We start from the raw sequence: 19,956 nt of genomic DNA, 5'->3' as shown, positions 1-19,956 counted from the left end.
TATGGATGCATAGTGTGTTGTGTTACAACTATTGTTAATACGTTGTTGTTGCTGTTAACATTTTTAAGAGAATTCTAACTGGTTTTTAAAAATTCGTATTCTTACTGCTCGAATAAACGAGCGAATGTAAATTTGATTCGATTTTACAAACAACCAATCAAAGTTCAGTTCAGTGTTAATGGTGGTTGTTGTTTTGGTTTTTGTTTGTGTTTCAAGACCAGTCGTTCGGTAGATTTTTCGGCCTTTTTTTCGTTTGTTTATTATTATTTTTTTCTATTGCGTTTGGAAGTGTGTGTGTTTGTGGACAATTTTTAATAAAAAATATGGAAAATTGTAAATGTAAACGAAGCGCCAGCCAGGATACATAGCGATACGAATAAACAGGCGGAAGATCGACATTTTTTTTGTTGAACGTGAAGACGAGAGTAGCGTGCATCGTTTAAGATATACGTAAAATATTTTAATTCGTAAACAAACTTTTGAAAACACGTGTGTATTAACTCAATCAATTTGTAGTTATTCTAATATAGAGTATAATACTTTTAACTTTATATGTATTTATGTTTTGAAATCGTATCGTAACGTACCGTGTCGTATACCCTACCTATATATTGTATGTGGCAAAATCGCGTCGCTTGTACCAGATTTTACTGGAAAAAATCTTCAATTGTCCTTAAACGCGCACTACTTTTAACAAGTATAACTGAAATTAAAATATTTCCTTAAAAATAATTGTGATAAAAAAGTTAAAAGGATAAATAATCCAGCCATTCATTCTATCACATTAGAAAAAATATTTAAAATACCAAAAAGTGTCAAAAAAAGCAAATACATGGATAAAAATTGTTAAAGGAGTTTTACAGCATTAACAACAGCCAACATCAATTTAATAAATAAGTGTTGTTCATATTGCGAAATATTAAAAAATGTATTGTATAGATACATATGTATATTAAAAAAAAGCAATAAAAAGAAGTGAAGTGAATACGAGTGAATGCCCATTTAGTGCGTATTAATCTTTTGTTTTTATTGCTGCTGTTGCCACCTGTGGCGTATGAAGTTTTTATTCAAAAAATCAAATTCAATACTGTCTCTTATTTTAACTACAAAATGCCATGCATATGTACAAATGCATATTGAAATAATTTATTAGTAAAGTGCTCCTTTAAAAGTGAAAACAAGAAAAAATAGTAAAACAAAAAAACAACGGGAGCGACATCATGCTTAATTGTTCGTTTAAACAAAGCCTGTTGTCAGCATGTCAAGCTTAGTGCATCACGTTCAAATTTAATTGAAAACAACGGTAGTTATTGATTAATTTTAAAACATTATTACTTTTAATACCTACAAACATACTTAGATATGTACATAGTACATATGAAATGAGTTATTATTAATCATGTTTAACAATCGCCTTAAATCTGTATAATACTGTTTTATATTTGGCACAGATTTACAAGATTGTTTAATTTTAAAATGATTGTAGATGAATTTGTAAATATTATTGTAAATAAAGCAACAACAAAAAATTACATAGGTCGACTACTGCACATGAGTGCAATACGTAATTTTTAGACAATTTAGTCATGGGACATCGACATGAAGTCGATGAAATTATAGGAACTAACAATATTTACCGTCATAAATATACCTATATTAATACAAAAACATAATAGAGAAAAGTCTTAAAATTAAGCAATTTCTTAAGTAACAATTTCTATAAAGGCTTATTAGTCATGAATTATCGAAGTAACTGCCCGTAGAGTTTTTTTTTCGTATATCCCGAGAAAGTGTTGTTGGGAATTTCTTTTAACGGTTTTCTCATACATTTGTTAAAAAAATTAGATAATTTTAGGAAATATCTTGCTTAAATTTTAAATTGTGTACTGGTGATGATTTTACTTAATAGAAAATATTATTTAAAAATTAAAATTAAATCCGGTGCTAGGAAATTCGATTTCAGTAACGAATTCTTAAAACATTAAAGTTTTATAAAACTGGCCCTTACACCCTGGAAATTTAGATAATGCGCCTTAAACTGTTTGTAACCATAAATGTGGGTAATATCTTCTCGAGACCAACTATTTAATTCAAAAAGGGCTGTCGGATATTTCTATCAGAATTGTTTTAGTCTACAGTTATTATTCCGATCGTTTTCTTTTAGCTTCTTCAAATGCCGATTAATTATGTTAAGTCATAATAATTTTAAATTGTTCATTTTTATTTAAATTTTTAACGAAGGGAAACGTTAGGAGAAACCAATAATTACAACAATTTCAATGCTTTTTTGTTTCATCGTGAAAGAAATAAGACCGTTTTCGATTGGAATGTAATTCTTGACCAAGCTTAAAATTAAGATATTCCGATATTTCTTTAGAAAATAAAGGCAGAGTGTATAAAATAAATTAATTTTTATTTTGTAAAAGTTAAATACATATAATATTTACCACGTTCTATGTTATAGAAATGGCCAAAATAGACAAATTTTATATATATTTCATTGGAATTGCCGGGAATGAAAATTTTTAGAAATCAATTCCCGGGATTGGAAAAAGTTCGAAAAATTAGAAACTGTAAAACAACGCTAAATATTTCATAAATCTTTCCTTTTAACTTATATTTAGCTCTAAATATACAGACATATGTATAATATGTAGAAAAAAGTAAAAAATGTTGAAATTTTATTACTTTTTTCTATTAAACTTTCCTGGAATTTAAAGTTGTGTTGGAATTTACTCTATTTACAAAAACATTATACTAAATACTTATAAAAAATACTTTTCGAGCTGTTTATACACAATTGGGTTATCCTAAAGAATTTTTTTAAGAAGTCCACACTCTAAAATCTGGAATGTATCAAGTATCTTTTGATTTCAAAATTTCGAATTTAAAATCAAATACATACATATACATTAATATTAGTATGATTATCTGTTCTAGGCTGGAATTCCGGGAAATTTCAAGACCAATTCCTGTTTCCCTCGAAATGAAAATGCGGGAAATGAAAAACTCTAGAGAAGTATCACAATAGATATAACATTATTCTAAGTTTTTTTATTTAAACAAATATACGCTCTGTTACAAAATTGTTTATATTATTCTATACCTTCACATATTCGAGCACAGTCGAGTATTCCTTGTGTTTTTAACCCATGTATGTATAGTTTTATACATATATGAGAAGCATTATATTTTCATAATGCTTCTGGTGTAAGAAGGTTAAAAAAAACATGTTAATCCATGAGAAAATCAAAATAGGTATTAAGATTTGTAAACTTATTAAAGCCCCTTTAAAATAAAGTGATATGAGAAGTCCTAATATAATGCTCTGTTTCCACTGAGGCGTTTTGAGCAAATCTAATAGATTTGGGCAAAACTAGTTGAAATCGTGTAGATTTGCCATACAGTTTTGACAAATCCAAATCTACTTAATCTACTAGATTTGATTTAAAACATGTCGAAAATGTATTTTTTCGAATAAGATTTGCTTATGCAACACTGCGTTTTGTCTAGGATAACTATAGGCTATCCATTCAAGTTGAATGTTTTTCATCGAAAAAGTGACTTTTCATTTCGAAATAAAAACAAAACAAATTATAATTTTAAAATTAGTGGTATTTAATAAACAAATTTATACTTTCACAACTGTAATTTTGTATTTTTAATGTATAAATTTGAAGGAAATTAACATTACCGTCGTTATATCAAAATAAAATGACAGGATTTGTTCGAAAATTCGAATATCAAAAACTAGTAAGCTCAGTGGAAACACCTTGAAGAGGTTTACGCAAATCTAGTAGATTTCAAGCCAGTGGAAACATAGCATAACAAATTATGTGTCATTAAAGATTCGATTTGTATTCGTTGGTCATGTAACTGGAATTAATGGCATTAATTTTTCGTTGAAATGACAAATACACAGATGTTAATGAAAATAATTAAAGGTAAATTACTTTAAAATCAGAATTTCAGTTTAATTTTCAAAAGAAATAGAAGTAACTATTTACTACAAGAATATCGAACATTTCTCAAAACCTCTTACAAATTAAAGAGAATTATTTTACGTATAAAAACTATGATAGTACAAAAAAAATTGTCTACCAAAATTTTGTTCTGGTTTGTATGTATTATAACATACATGTTTTTCCGCTCCTTTGAATTTTAGTGTATGATTACGATAGCTTAATAGCTCTTGAATCGAGATGTGGTTTTAAAGTATTTCTAGCACGTCGAATTTTTACACGTTTTACAAATTTATTAAGTGCTTATAACTTCCAGATTGAACCACAATTGATCTAGGTATATAACCTTAAATGTTACATATAAAATGACATCAAAGAAATGTGTATATTTTGGTATAAATATTTTAGAGTGAAGACGGTGAAAAATTCAAAGCAATTCAAAGTCAAACAAGAGCAAGTTTTTAAAATATTTTTTTTTGGCATATTTCATATAAATGCTTTGATAATTTGAATTGATTTTTTAAAGATCGTGAGAAGTTAAATGACAAAATTATTTCATATTTATTAACTACAAGGATTTTTTATATAATTGTATAAATATGTAATATTTTTATGATATCGTTCCACTTTTTGCCCCTTTCTTTGTTATCGGTCAAAATTTGAGTATTTGGACGCGAATTCCTCAGTTTTTGAATAAATACTCATGTCAAAAAATTTAATTTAATACTGTTATTAAATATGTAATGGCTAAAATTGGAGCATGCATGAACACAAAGTGATAATTACAATTAATTGAATCAAATTGTTCAAAAATTTCTTCATGATCTTTGCTAGAATTTCAAGTGTGAATAGGCAGCGGGAAAAATTCGAAGATAATTATGAAATGTTGCCAAATGGTGATTTATTAAAAAAATGCCGCTTGTAAATGTTATAATATCCGAGATGTATGAATTTGAGCATTGACTTCATTTGGGTGATGCCCACAACTGGTAGTCCGCCGATTTTTTTTTAACGAAAAGTACCGTTTTTCGTTTTAAGTTCAAACTTTAGCTGTTATAGTGTCTATTATATACGATTTTTAGTATTTTAAGTCCGCCTATATTTGTTTTAAAGATTATACAGATATACAGAATAGTACTGATAGTACAATAGTTAATAACTCTAATTGTTATAGTTCCCAGACGTAGGATTACTTTTAATAGTTCGCCCATTTTTCCCAAAAGTTAATATGGACGCCAAAAATTACCTGTGCAAAATTTGAGAACTCTAGAAGTTATAGTCTCATACACAGAGAAAAAAATACACGCCTGGTACCAAATTGAGACCAAATTTTTCAGTAACATCCGTTGTCAAGTAGTACATACAACAACAACATGTAATGTAGACCACGCAACTTTGTCAACATTGCAACAATTCGTTGTCGGAATCTAAACTTTATGCACATCCATTGTCTAAATGTTAACAAAAGTGATAAGCTCTAAATGCGTTGTAAATACTGAGTTTACCACGTTTGTCCACATTACATGCTGTTGTTGTATGTATGTGTATACTTGACACGGATGTTATAGAAAAATTTGGTGTCAATTTGGTACCTGGCGTGTATATTTTTTTTCCTCTGTGTAGATGCCATACATGGGCACACTGCAGTATAATTTTACTGCATTACACATTTCAGTAATCAGTAAATTTTTGCTGGTTACTGAAAAAAATTTCAGTATTCTTTATCTTTACTGGTTACTGAAAAAATGTTCAGTATTCAGTAAACTTTTACTGATTACTGGAAAAAATTACAGTATTAATGAATACTGAAAAAATGTCAGTAAACAGTAAAAAATACTGGTAATGCAAATCTTACTGAATACTGAATTTTTTTCAGTAATCATTAAAATTTTCAACCAAAATGCATTATTAGTAAAAAAATATTATGTTTAACTAAAATTTTCATACAACTATTATTGATCTCTTTTACTCTCTTTTCTATTAATAATCTAATATTATAAAATATAATTAACCAACTTATTATTGCCCGACAATATTATATAAGATTTAGCCTCTTATATAAATTTGTACATAACTATGTTCTTGTCTTCTGAAAAGATTTACAATCCCAAAAAGTAAAATTTATCGCACTATAGCTACTTGTGATGATAAATATGTGTTATATTCAAAATATGTTGAAAATAGAATTTTCAGTAAATTATTAGATCTTGCGGAATACTGTAAACACATTTTCAGTAGTCAGTAAAATACTGCATTTTCTTTGCTGTAAAAATAAATTTTATTGCAATTTTTTGCAGTAATCAGTAAAATTTACTGTATACTGAATATTTTTTCAGTAACCAGTAAAAACTTACTGAATACTGATTTTTTTTTCAGTAATCAGTAAAACTTTATTGACTACTGAAAATTTTTTCAGTAAACAGTAAAAACATATTTTTACTGCAATTTTACCGGTACTGCAAAGTACCCATCTATGATAGATACATATAATAATTTTGCATATTTAAAGCTTCAGAACAGAAAGTGTCCGAAGAGAAATCTTTCAACAACCTCCGAATATTTCAAGTAAATCGGATACTCCAAACAAAGTTTATATACAGAAAATATATAATAAAAGGTTCCTTTCAATATATTGTATTTTGACACACTTATAATATGTGCTACGCCTTTTAAATATTATTCCCATTCCATCGATATTGTAGCTCATTTAATTTTCTAGTCGCACTCCCAATTTCAGAATTCTAAGTCGAGTAAAACACTATTGCGCTCTAGATTAGGCATTTGGTCCACTGTGAAGCGCTGGTGTCTTTTAATCTAAATTTGAGTTTGAGATATACATACATATGGGCAATTTCATGTCAAGTGACCCAACTCAAAAAATCGATTTTGATGAAAATTGTTCAAAGGAATTTAGATAGCTATTTCTTCATTGTTTCCAATTTTTTTTTAAATTTTTTTCAAAAATCTCCCATTTTTTAATAATTTTTTTTTGCTCAAAAGAAAGCTTAAGACAATTTTCTTTAAGGGCTTTATAGTCCTAGAATGGGGTGCGAGTGGGATATCTATCAAAAAAAATAATTTTTTAACTTAAGAATAAGATTTTTTTCATTATTTGGCACTTAATTTTCCCCTATTTTTTCAAAATGGACGTTTTTTTTACTTAATAGAAAGCTTAGACCATTCCCTTTAAGAGCTTTGTGGTTACTTAGTGGGATGTGAGTGGGACATCTATAAAACATTTATATCAAAGGACAAACAACGAAGTTATTGACAATTTCCCAAGCCATATATTCAAAAAATCATGCATTTTCCGCATTATTTGGTCTTTGTTTTGCATGCAGAAGTGATGTAAAAAAATATCTACACAAAATAAAAGGGGTAATATAAGAATTACCCAGCAAATCCTTGAAAATTGGTAAACTAGAAGACACTAGATGACAATGCAAATGTTTTGAATTTTAAATAATTTTAATTCCATTAATGCCGAGTTCCTTCATTTTCCAGTTAAAAATTTTAATAAAAACTCTCAGTATATTTATATCCTTATTCCATACACAGAAAAAAATAGTACATAACTGGAATGAATTTTTTAATAAATTGTATGAATCGAACATGACTTTTTTTCTCAAACCATTTTCCTTCAGAATATTAAAAGTTCATAAAATGTATGAATTTGTACATGAAAGATTTGTTTTTTGTTTTCTTACTAATTTTCTTTGATTTTCATAAACAAAATTGCAATTAATAGCTTCCTATTAATATCTTCCATATTTTTAGAAAATATATTGGTGAATTTTTATGATAAATAAATAAAATATTGGAATACTAATTATGAAATAAAAAACATCAGCAAATACAGCTAGACATCCATTCTTCAGAAAATTTAGCAAATTACGCACATATTTCATTGTTTTCAATCTAAAAATCATAAAGAAATAAACAATTTTCCTAAGAAAATTTTAAACAATTTATTCTTAAATATTATTAACTTTAGTCAATGAAAGCCGTTCATAATATTTATGCTGAAACTTTTTTCTGTGTAACTTAAACGTTCGTTCTGTTAAGGTTCCTAACATGAATTTTTTATTCTGTAAACATTTTGTGTTAAATGTTATGTTTTTGTAGCATAAAAGTGCTCTGATATTAACGAAATGTAATGTCATTTTCAATGATAGGTTTTTTTGTACTAATTGTCGTTTCATAATTTCTTTATATTGCAAGAAAAAGTAGTTTTGCGTTTTATGTCGTAATTCAAATATACAACAGACATCATTTATTCATACATATTCCTAATGTATACACTGAAAATATATCCATGCCTAATATATACTAAATATGGTAAAATTTACGATATATTAATTAATGCAAACATTTTTGTTAATTTTAAAATAATTATCATCCACACGAATTTTTTCCTTTTTTTATGAAAATAGTTCATGACTTATATTATACTTTTTCTTAGATTTTATAAAAAATGTTCTAGTTTCATTTAATGAAAATATAAGTATTTTTAATTTCGCTTAAATTTACGAAAAAAAATGTTTTTAAATGTTTTCGTACTTTCGTAAAAATAGAAAAGGGTTTTAAATATAATTTCGTATTATACACGAAATTTTTGTAAATATTACGAAAAAGATGCTATGAATTTTTTTTCGTAAAGCACGGATTATTTTCAGTGTAGGTACATACATCAATATAAAAGATTAGCATTACTGACTGATTCATCATCACACAGGCCAAACGTCTAAACCGATAATAGTGAAATTTTTACCGTATTTGTATTTATTTTTGGTTATGTATTTCCACTATATATAGGAGGGATATTTGCAAATTAGAATATTTAGCGGTAAAAAAGAAGAAAAAACGGGTAAAACTGTTTTTCATGTACAAACAATAGAAATATGATTTTGGTACCTCTTTTGGCTAAAACGGCTGGACATATTTTCTTGAAATTTTAATAGTGTCTTCCTGTAGGTCTAGAATGAATACTTTTTATTTCGTAATTACACGTCCTTATACAAAATAAGTAGTAAAAGTCTCAGAAACTGCAACTACAGATGCCCTCAAATTTGTTATTGTTTGTTTTTGAAACATTTAAAAACAGAATTTTGAGAACTATAATCCTCAAATATTGCACTTTAAGTAAAATGGCAATAAACTGTAATTTTTTATTATTTTTTTTTTGAAGAGCTCAAAAAATAAATAAAATAATTAAAATTATTTTGACAAACGTTGTTTGTTACCACATGAAATAGAATTAAAAATATATTACCACATCAAACTTTTTTTTTAATTTCGAACAAATAACCTTTTAAATAGTTCTAAATTTACAAAAAATTGGCAATTTTGTATTGATTATCAAATTCACATACAACTGTTATTATTATAGAATACTAAATTTTCATGTTAAAGTTTTTGTTTCTGTACATTTACAGAAATGAATGAAAAATTATAGAATAATATTAAAGTATTTTTTGAAAATTCGAACATTTTTCGAAACAAAACAGTTGAAATTAAGAATTTTCATTTTAGATGTTTATTTGAATTTTTGTAAATTTCCTTTTTTTTATAATAGTATATCGATATTAAAATGAACATCAGGGTAATATTTAGAAGAGGGAATTTATAAGGGCTTAAGTATGGACCGTGCTTTAAAAACAAATCGTTTTTGTCCAATTTTTATAACCATAAACTGTTTTTTTTTTTGTAAAAGGGCTTCTATGGAGGGTAGAGTCAATTATGGACCTATTCTCAACGGTTTAGACAATAATTATTTGTTCAAATACTAGGTACTCGTATCTTTAATTCAGTTATGAGGTTTAAAGTAATTTTCTGAAGGGAACCGATAATGGGGGGTACGGTCAGTTATTGACCGATCCTCAGCAAATTGAGTTGAAAAATTTTGAGGCAAAAATATTGAGCGTTAAAGTCATTTTCTGAAGTGGACCTTATTAGACCGAACTTCATAAACTTTTGTCCATAAATTATGTTCCGTAAATAAGTTGTTTATTTCGAATTTCATCGCCTAAGTCGTATTTTTAAGTAACTAGTAAGAGTTAAAGCAATTTTCTGAAGTGGTCCTTAAATGGAGGGTAGGATTAGTTATCGATCCATCTTCATCAAAATCGGTAGAAAGATTTCAGTTCCCATAAAACCTGTTCATGTCGAATTTCATCGCTGTACTCGCTATTTTGTGGCAGTAACAAGCTTTAAAATCATTTTCTGAAGGGGACCTTATATGGAGGCTAGGATCCTCATAAGATTTGATAGAGAGGTTTTGGCTCGCACAAAATTTGTTAATGTCGAATGTCACCGCTGAACTCGCATTTTTGAGTCAGTAATGAGCGTTAAAGTCATCTTCTGAAGGGGACCATATATGGACCATATAGAGAGATTTTGGCTTATATGAAACTTAATTATGTCAGATTTCATCGCTATAATCATATTCTTAAAATATAATGCCAGTTAAAGCTGTTTTCGGGGGTCCACTTGTATGGGGGCTATCCGAAAACGTGGACCGATAATCGGTTACAAATTTCTACTTTCTACATTTGTCGAATTTTATCTTAAGACCGTTATATTTAATTGATTTTTTGATAACAAACAGATCGTTTTTGGACAGTTATGACTAGGATGATCGATTATTCAACATTTTCCAAAAAACGATTTTCGAATTGTTGACATTTGAAAAAAAAAAAAAACAGGTTGATATTTTTCAAATTCATAAAAAACCTGTTAACCGGCTTTTATTATAAAAAACAAAATCTATTTTATTTTGAAAAAATTTATATTTTTGTTTAAATTTGATGGCACGAACGGATATTTAACAGTTTAAAAGTTTATAAATTTAGATCTAGTCGTCTGATTTACATTATTTCTTTAATGTAAAAAAAATTGGAAAAAAGTGGGACACTTCTGTTAAATATAAGGAACTATGTAATCCTAGCTTTTTCTAAAATCCCTGTTTGGACAATTTTCGTTGTCATTCCAACACATCAATAATATTTTAGCCGCAAATTAATTATTGTAATTGGAATATAATGTTAAGATTTACAAAATTTTATCAAATACTTATTTCAATAAATTTTACAAGTAAAATTTGTTAATGAATTAAGAAAATTAAAAAAGTTTAACCAAAGGAGCGTTAGAAAAATATACTCTAGTTCCTGAACTCAATATTTTTAAAATTTAGACGGTCTGTATTGTTATTTACTTCAAATTTTTTAAAGTAATCTTTGAATACATAACAAATAAAAGTATTCGAAACCGGTTTTTAAAAAGTAAAACAACCGGTTTATTCGATATTCGAAAAATTAACATTTAGAAAATACCGACACTGGCAAATCAGAAAAAAAAAACGGTTTTAAAACCAAGTCGATCACCCTAGTTATGATCCGATCCTCTTGAAATTTAGTAAATTTTGAATCTTCAAATAAAACTTTGGTTTTTAAGTATATTTGATAAGAAAAAAAATAGTTTAAGTTCAAAAGTGTAATATATAGACCATATTATTAAATTAGGTTTAATTTTTCAAATCCTATGATTGAATGAAGTTAATTATTAATTCGAGAAATCGTTGTAAATAAATTTTAATAATTTTATATGCTAGTTAAATATTTAATATTTCATTGAAACTGACTAGACTTCACAGATTTTATACAATCAATTCATATACTATTATATCATAAAAATATATTTATCTTTTTATTTATTTACAGTACAATAATCTACACACAAACTACCTAGTTGTAATAATTCAATTAAAAAAAACCCTATTTAAATATAAATAATTTTGGAAAAATATTTTTTTGGATTACAAGAAACGGTCTCTCCATATTGTGGTTTACAATTTGCAATGTTTGCTTTGCAGTCCAACCCGACCTTAGGTGCTGTAGTAGCACCATGGTCAGGATCAATGATTGATCGCTTGCCATCCTTAGAAGACATGCCGCACAAAGGTAACTTTTTTTATTTTAAAACAAACAAAAAATTGGTGGAAAAAGTAATAATTATTTTTTAATAGATTTTTAATAATATACATAATAATTAAGTAAAAAATATACTATTTAACAATTAAATTTAAATAAAAAATATATCAATATACTTATCTTACATAGTATTTTTACTCGTATATAAACCTCTTTAAACGAACTTTGTAAGTTTCCTTTAATGAATTTAGTCTTGCATTTCACTACATATAGTAAATATTATTAGTGATTTTACCAACCATTTTAATTTCCATTTTATTTGTTAATCTGTTCAATAGTTTCAAACAAATTAAGAACGTTTTGGCAATTATAAAAATGCAGAAATTAGTTGAAAAACATTTTTTTAATTTTTTGGTCATATCAACACTTCTGCTTAAGTGAAATGAATTGGAAGAAATTGGTTCCATACCCGCGACTGTTATAAAAGTGTATTTTATGAGCCTCTCTTCTGAACATTTCAGATTACTATTTGCGAGGATATCTTTAGTCGAATATTCGCATTTCGTCCGCAATAATTTAATAAAACAGATTAGATTTAGTTTTATTGTCTTCTTTTTAGCAAGTTTTTTACTTTTTAAAGTTTGAAGATTTATTGACTCATTTAAATTTATTTTTAAAATTTAATTGATTTCATTTAAAGTAAAGCATTACAATTAAAAAAATAATTAATTTTTGATCTTCTAACTACGTGAAATATTATTTTAAAAAAATTCTAAAGAATTTTATTTAGATCATCTCAATGATTTATTTATAATCATTTTGTCACTATTATTATACCCTTCACCTTCGTGAGAAGGATATATATAAGTTTGTCATTCCGTTTGTAATTTCTATAATATAATTTTCCGACCATAAAGTATATATATTCTGGATCCTTATAGGTAGCGGAGTTGATAACGCTATGTCCGTCTGTCCGTGTGTTTGTTGAAATCAGTTTTTAGAGGACCCCAGATATCGGCGAGATCCGAATCTTCAATAATTCTGTTAGACATGCTTTCGAGAAGATAGACAACCTCTGAAAATTTCATAAAAAACTGTTTTTTTCATGCTTTGATATACTATAAGCAACAACAACACTGCTTATTCATTGAGTATTTCGTTTCATATGTTTGGATGGCTGTGTGTTTCATTGCCTTGTGTATATTTTTTTTGTTTCTTGGTGTATTCAGTTTCGTATGTTTGGATGTCTATTGGTTTCATTGCGTTGTGTATTTTGTTTTTTTGGAGTATTTCGTTTCGTATGTTTGGATGCCTGTGTGTTTCATTGCCTTGAGTATATTGTTTTTGTTTCTTGGTGCATTCAGTTTCGTATGTTTGGATGTCTGTTGGTTTCATTGCATTGTGTATTTCGTTCCGTATGTTTGTATGCTGCTGTTGGTTTTACTTCCTTGTGTATTTTGTTTTTGTGTGGTAATTTCGTTTAGCGTTGTTGTTGTTCATTTTGTTTTGCTATTGCTATAATAATAATATAGTCACTATGGTGAAGGGTATATAAGATTCGGCACAGCCGAATATAGCAGTCTTTTTTGTTTTAAATAAATTCGAAAAAATTTTTGTTTGCATAACTAACTAACCAACAAAAACAGTACTATGTATTAGGAAATTTTTTGACATTTCAACTGCGTGAAACGTAATTACAGAATAAATTTTTAACAAATTTTAAATAATTATGTTTTCTGTACATTTATATTACTTGTGGCAGTATCAAAAAATATTTCAGAGGGTACTTTTTTGGATCTCAAAGTACTAAAATATGTTTTTTTTTGCTAAATGTTGGTAATTTCTTAAATACATTCACATTTAGACATTTTTAAACAATCCATAACGGAAGTAGAAATCGCATTATATGTTGATATGATGAATCCTTGTCCGTCCCTCAATGTGAACCTTTTACAGGAAATGGGATCATACCATCTCATAGCTACCATACAAATATTACCCAGATATTGTACTTTGAAAATATATTAATTTAAAGCTGTCATGATATAATTTTTTATATTTTAATAAATCCGGCCTTAATTAAAAACAGACCACATTTGGCCCTATACAAGGATGAATGACTATTAATATGTGTTATTGAATTAAAATCCGTCGTGAGGCCTTACATAGGATATTTACTCGTACATCCTATTCTGAATATGACATGAAACAAAAATTTGCTTAAAAGTCCAAATATTTTTAACGTAAAACTTCCTATATTATATTTGGTTGAATACTTTGTTTCAAAACATAGTTAGTTAGTTAGTTAGTTAGTTAGTTAGTTAGTTGGTAATTTCTTAAATACATTCACATTTAGACATTTTTAAACAATCCATAACGGAAGTAGAAATCGCATTATATGTTGATATGATGAATCCTTGTCCGTCCCTCAATGTGAACCTTTTACAGGAAATGGGATCATACCATCTCATAGCTACCATACAAATATTACCCAGATATTGTACTTTGAAAATATATTAATTTAAAGCTGTCATGATATAATTTTTTATATTTTAATAAATCCGGCCTTAATTAAAAACAGACCACATTTGGCCCTATACAAGGATGAATTTGACTATTAATATGTGTTATTGAATTAAAATCCGTCGTGAGGCCTTACATAGGATATTTACTCGTACATCCTATTCTGAATATGACATGAAACAAAAATTTGCTTAAAAGTCCAAATATTTTTAACGTAAAACTTCCTATATTATATTTGGTTGAATACTTTGTTTCAAAACATATCGTTTTATATTAGATAGAAATTGAATCCTTCGAGTTTCTATCATTTGGAAATTATTTGGTCAAATATTATTTCAAAATTGAAATTTCTGGTCATTTTCTCATAAAATACTAACAATAAAATTTTAATTAGATATTCATATAATGTCAATGAAGATAAAAATAAGTACAACTTTTGATTCCATTTTGCAATGAGCTGCATTGGTTATATTGAAGAGAATTCCATTACTCTATAATTTTATTAGCCGTTTTTACTATATATACATATATTTTTTTAGAAAAAAACGGTTTTTAGTTGATGCGTTTTTTAGAATTTTATATAAAAATGTGCTAAAACATTCTTGGAATTTGTAATTTGAATATAAATTTTAAATATACTTTAACTTCTTATTTTTTTTATCGAAACGATATACAGTAGAACCTTGATTATCCGTGATTCGATTATCCGGCAACATCAATTATCCGGGATGGAAAAATACATTTTTTTTGCATCGACTTAATTTTATTTTCGATTTTCTTAAATTTTTCTGCATCGTTTAACCGTGATTACCTCTATTATCCGTGATTATAAGCAAAATTTTATACAAAATGAAAGGGGGATTTCCCTTGTCCGCTGTTTACTGTTTTCTGACAAAATGATTATTATTTATATTTTTGAAACATGTATGAATATAAAATCCTTGAATTATTTAGATTTTATATATGTAAATATGTACATATTCATTTATTAATTAATAAAAATTTATATTGAAAAACTAGCCAAAATTGGCACTCAAATAACCGTGAAAATCGATTATACAGAATGCTTCCGGTCCCGACCATCACGGAAAATTGAGGTCCCACAGTATTAAAGGTTTTCATATGTTAAACGGTAATCGGATATTGTGATTGTGGCCCTGAGAGTATCAAATACGACTCGGAGTATCACGGTACTTTTGAACATCAAATAGTATCAAAAAAGTACCATCGTACTAATTTGGCATCCCTTAATGTAGTCGAAAAGTTTAGTCAATTTAACAAATATCAAAATAGTCTAGATTCTTGACGATTTAGCTTTGTCCGCCCTTCTGTCCATTCGAAGAACGATAGAGCTGGTGCATGGTTAAGAGGAGTCTACCAAGCCCCCATAAATGTTTTTCTGAAATACTGTTTGAACACTAATAAGTCGTGACTTGATATTGCATGAATCAGTTTCATGTAACCATAGGAAAAAAATCGAGTCATTGATGACTAGGGTTGCCAGATTCCGATTCGCAAAAAGCTGGACATCGGGTTTTAAAAAGCTGGACAAAACAAAAAAAGCTGGACATAAAAAAAATACCGAGAAAATGTTAATTTTGGTTTTGTGTAAATAATTTCACAGTGATACACCAAAAAAAAAAAGGAAGGGGTTCTCATATACCGATTCCGTTTTGTTATAGTCCATATAGTACGAATATATTTTTAGTTTTCCCCGATCACTTCGTTAACTTAGTTTTTAAGAGCAAAAGATGTGAAAAAGCTCCATTTTTGAAGTTTTAAATTTTAAAAATCATAAGTACGTAAGCTGTACGTAAAGAAATTGATCGCTCGCAATAATATGTCTTTTCGCGTACTTTCCTGTAAGAAATATCCAGTAACTTTATGATAGAGAGCCCACTTTTTTAAAAAATGTGCAAGTTTTTGCTGAAATCTGAAAAAAACAAATAATTGAAACTTTGATTTTTCTTATACATAAATGGATATTTAAAGTTAACAAAATATGTAGTATCATTAAAAATATATTATTGTTTTAAAACTTTATGATACAAACATATTATTAAAATAAAAATTTACACAAAATCGCTAAGAGAAAGACAAACTAAATTGTTTTAAAAACGCTAGATTAACAATATTTGTTATGATTTTTCACAACAAAAAAATCAAAAAATTCTCTATCAACGAACTGTAATTTTTATCGCTCGAACGCGAACGGAATCCAGTAACAATTGTTGCAAATTGTTACAAATTATCGAGTACGCGAACGACCTAATATTTATTACGACATCAGCTGTTCAAGCGTTGAGACATGATGATAGAAGAGGGAAATCATAACTTAGTTGTATAACAAATGTACAATCAGTGTTGGCTAACATGATTTGACAAAGATAACATAAAAATTATTGCAGTGTGCTAAAAAAATTCTATTTAGCTGGACAAATTAAATTTTAGCTTGAAACTGGACAAGCATCAAAAAAGTTGGACAATCCAGCCAGGCTGGCAACCCTATTGATGACCCTGCCCCATATCGCTCATATACTACAAGACTGGCATAATCCAAAATTAGTTTTTTTTTTTTGAGCTGAGGGCTACAAAACATGTGTCATAGAGTCTTTCATATACATTTAACAAATTTGAAATATGTATATTATTATTGCTGCGGGATCGATTTTCTTTTAAACGTAAAAGCTAAAATTCATATTTTTTAAATATTAAAAAAATAAAAAATAAATTTCAATTTATATGAGAAACATATTAAGCTCTACTATCTGAATATGGTTGAATTTTTCAAATCTATTGATTTGCTTAAAAGTTATTTAAAAAATTGCCTATCGTCATTAAACATTAAAAGCCATTTTTATCGAAGCGAATTTTTTGGATTATGCTAGTCTTGTAGTAAATGACCGATCTAATGTCCGCTTTATAAGTATTAACATCGCGATGATATTAGGCATATATACGTTCTCTATGATCTTTCATCATGCTACATCAAGTTGAGGGGATTGGTTTCAGAAAACCTATTTACTGTTCAGTAATGGTTTTTAGTTATATTTCGACTTAAATTTTTTATTTTTAAGGAAAAAAACTACAGCTTTCTGTAGAGAGCGGTCCATAAATGATTCAAGACCTGTTGGTAGTCTTTTTCCGAAAATAAAAAAAAAACTTGTATTTTTTTATAAATAAAATTAATAAATGAAACAAATCTTTGTTCTATATTCCAAAAGAACCGGTCTGCAATATACTAAATTCCATATATGACCAATTTCCATATATGACCAATTTCCGACTTTAAAGAACTTAATACAAAAAAAGTAAGCTATGTTTAAAATTAAAAATTAAAATCCAATGATTTCGTAAATGTTTTTAAAATCAAATATTTTTTAAGTGTAAAAGTAAAATTATTGATCAAATTTATCAAAATTCGTTCACATTTATGATAGTTACAAGGTCCAATTTTTTATATTTTAGCCAAAATCGGAAATTAATAGTTTATTGCAAATTGTTTTTAAAAAACATATATCAATTTTTAAATAGATTGAAAAATTTAATTACAAAATAGATACATTGATTATTAGTGAATCTGAAATCCTTAGATTACACAGCTCCATTTTTTTATAAACGAAATTTAAAAAATGTGTGAACCAAAATTATGGATTTGTCTGTCGATTGTAGCTAATTTTCACAATAATTTTTTTTTTTTTAAATTTTACTGAAAATCTGGTAGAAAAATGTTGGCCACAAGAAACCATTTTTGTGTGTAATATTTGCATAAGTTTTCATTTTTATTTGTTGTTTTTATTTTCTTAAAAATGATATTGTTTCTTCCATTAAGACTGCAAAAATAAGATTTGTGACATTTTTTCCGTTTCTATTCCTTTTTTCTTATAGACAATTTCATTGCAATGAGAAATCTACCATGTTTGGGTGTAACTAGCGGTGGCGGTGGTGTCGGTAGTATTGACGGTTCAACGTCGGATATCGCAGCAGATAAACCTACTGCTGTTATGGATCCAACTACCTTGGAAGCACCTTCAACGCCTCACGCATCGTCTTATTTTGCCACCACCTACTACCACATTACTGATGATGAATGTATGTTATATGATATGATAGATTTTAATACATAAATATATATTGTTTATAAAAATTTATACATTTCTTATTAAGTATTTTCATACCAAATTTCCTTGATTTCATATTCAAAATCATATGTTGTGGTACATGGTGTTAATAAATAATATGTGAAATTGTTAGGTTGTTTTTCGCACTCTATGCGGTGCGATTTAAAATATTAATATAAAAATTTTCCCCGATTTTTTTTAAATTTATTTATGTTAACCCATGCCGCAACGGCTGTAAAATTTTCTAAACTATTAAAATGGCTGGAATGTGCAGTTAAATTTTGCAGCTTTTAGACTTATTACCTTTCAATATATTGTGATGAAAAACAGATCAGTCCGAAAAATGTATAATGTATATACCAAAATTTTACTCCAGGGTGCATTTTTAAGAGTTCTTAAAACAATTTAAATTGCGCGATTCAGAAACATTTGAAGAATTTCTTCTGATTTACCTATTAAAGAATGCGTTCATACACAAACACTTCAGCTTAAGCAGCAATCTTGGAAATAATAATAATATACATAGCATTTACTTCTACGAGTTTTGAGGAACATTATTGTGCTTCTTAAGTATATCTAAAAAGTTCTTTGGCAATAGCTCGTTGGAACATATTCTGGAATTCTGGAACTTAATTATTGGAATTAGCTTAATTTCTTTATATAGAAAAATATTTCATATGAAAGGAAATAATTTCTAATATTTGAAAAAAAAACTTGATTAAGAAATTTAAAAGTCAAATAGCTTAAAATACCTTCATTAAACCATTGACAAAGCCAACCATAAGTTGATTTTAAAAATTTTTTCTCAGATCTCAGGTTTTTTCGTTAATTTTTGGTTGATTGCGAAAACTAATTATGATTTTTTTAAGGAAATCTAAAATCTAAAATGTATAATTCTATCGTTTACAAATTTGGAAATAAAATCTCAGAAAAAATTTAAAAGATATTTTGGGAAAAAACTAATCTAGGCATTATTGGATTAATAGATTAATATTTGACAGTATTCCAATTGGCCAACACTATTTTTAGGCAATTTGGAAATGACACTCTGTCAACCAAATGATGGCCAAAATCATTTTATTTTCCTTTATCATAGTGTATGTGTATGTTAAATATAATGCTATATTAGGTATTTATCAATAATTACAATAATTTATCCAAAATTGCAATAAAAATAAGAAAATGTGCAATAGTGATGTTAATTTTGTCGCAAAATATTCGATATTTGGATACTTTCTTTAATAATAATTTAAAGTTATATGTTATATGTACAAGCTTTTTTAAAAAAGATAAACATAAAAATACTTAATTAAAGGAATATTGTGATTATTTTCAATATATATAAAGAACTGGAATTGGTTGTTAACAAAATTACTCGAAAATATTCAGAAGTTTTCACATGGGAACTAAATACGTAATTTT

The 19,956-nt window shown here is 27.3% G+C and overlaps 1 protein-coding gene across 1 annotated transcript in view; it reads left to right on the top strand.

The window, feature by feature from the left end:
• Window positions 1-351: 351 nt before the first annotated feature.
• Window positions 352-19,956, top strand: part of LOC119605506 (paired box protein Pax-6-like) — a gene marked incomplete at its 3' end in the record, with an annotated part of 36,951 nt that continues 17,346 nt past the window's right edge. Inside the window, exons 1-3 of the mRNA XM_037958666.1 lie at window positions 352-1,303; window positions 11,681-11,920; window positions 18,302-18,505. Of these exons, the coding sequence (XP_037814594.1) occupies window positions 11,818-11,920; window positions 18,302-18,505 (307 nt within the window). The remainder of the gene's footprint in view (window positions 1,304-11,680; window positions 11,921-18,301; window positions 18,506-19,956) is intronic.

The sequence above is a fragment of the Lucilia sericata genome, unplaced genomic scaffold (assembly GCF_015586225.1).
Source record: "Lucilia sericata isolate MDLA Ls3-8-SP2 unplaced genomic scaffold, ASM1558622v1 Contig000492F_arrow, whole genome shotgun sequence".
Taxonomy (NCBI): Eukaryota; Metazoa; Arthropoda; class Insecta; order Diptera; family Calliphoridae; genus Lucilia; species Lucilia sericata.
The sequence above is the reverse complement of the archived record's forward strand: the minus strand, read 5'-3'. Positions and strand labels throughout refer to the sequence as shown.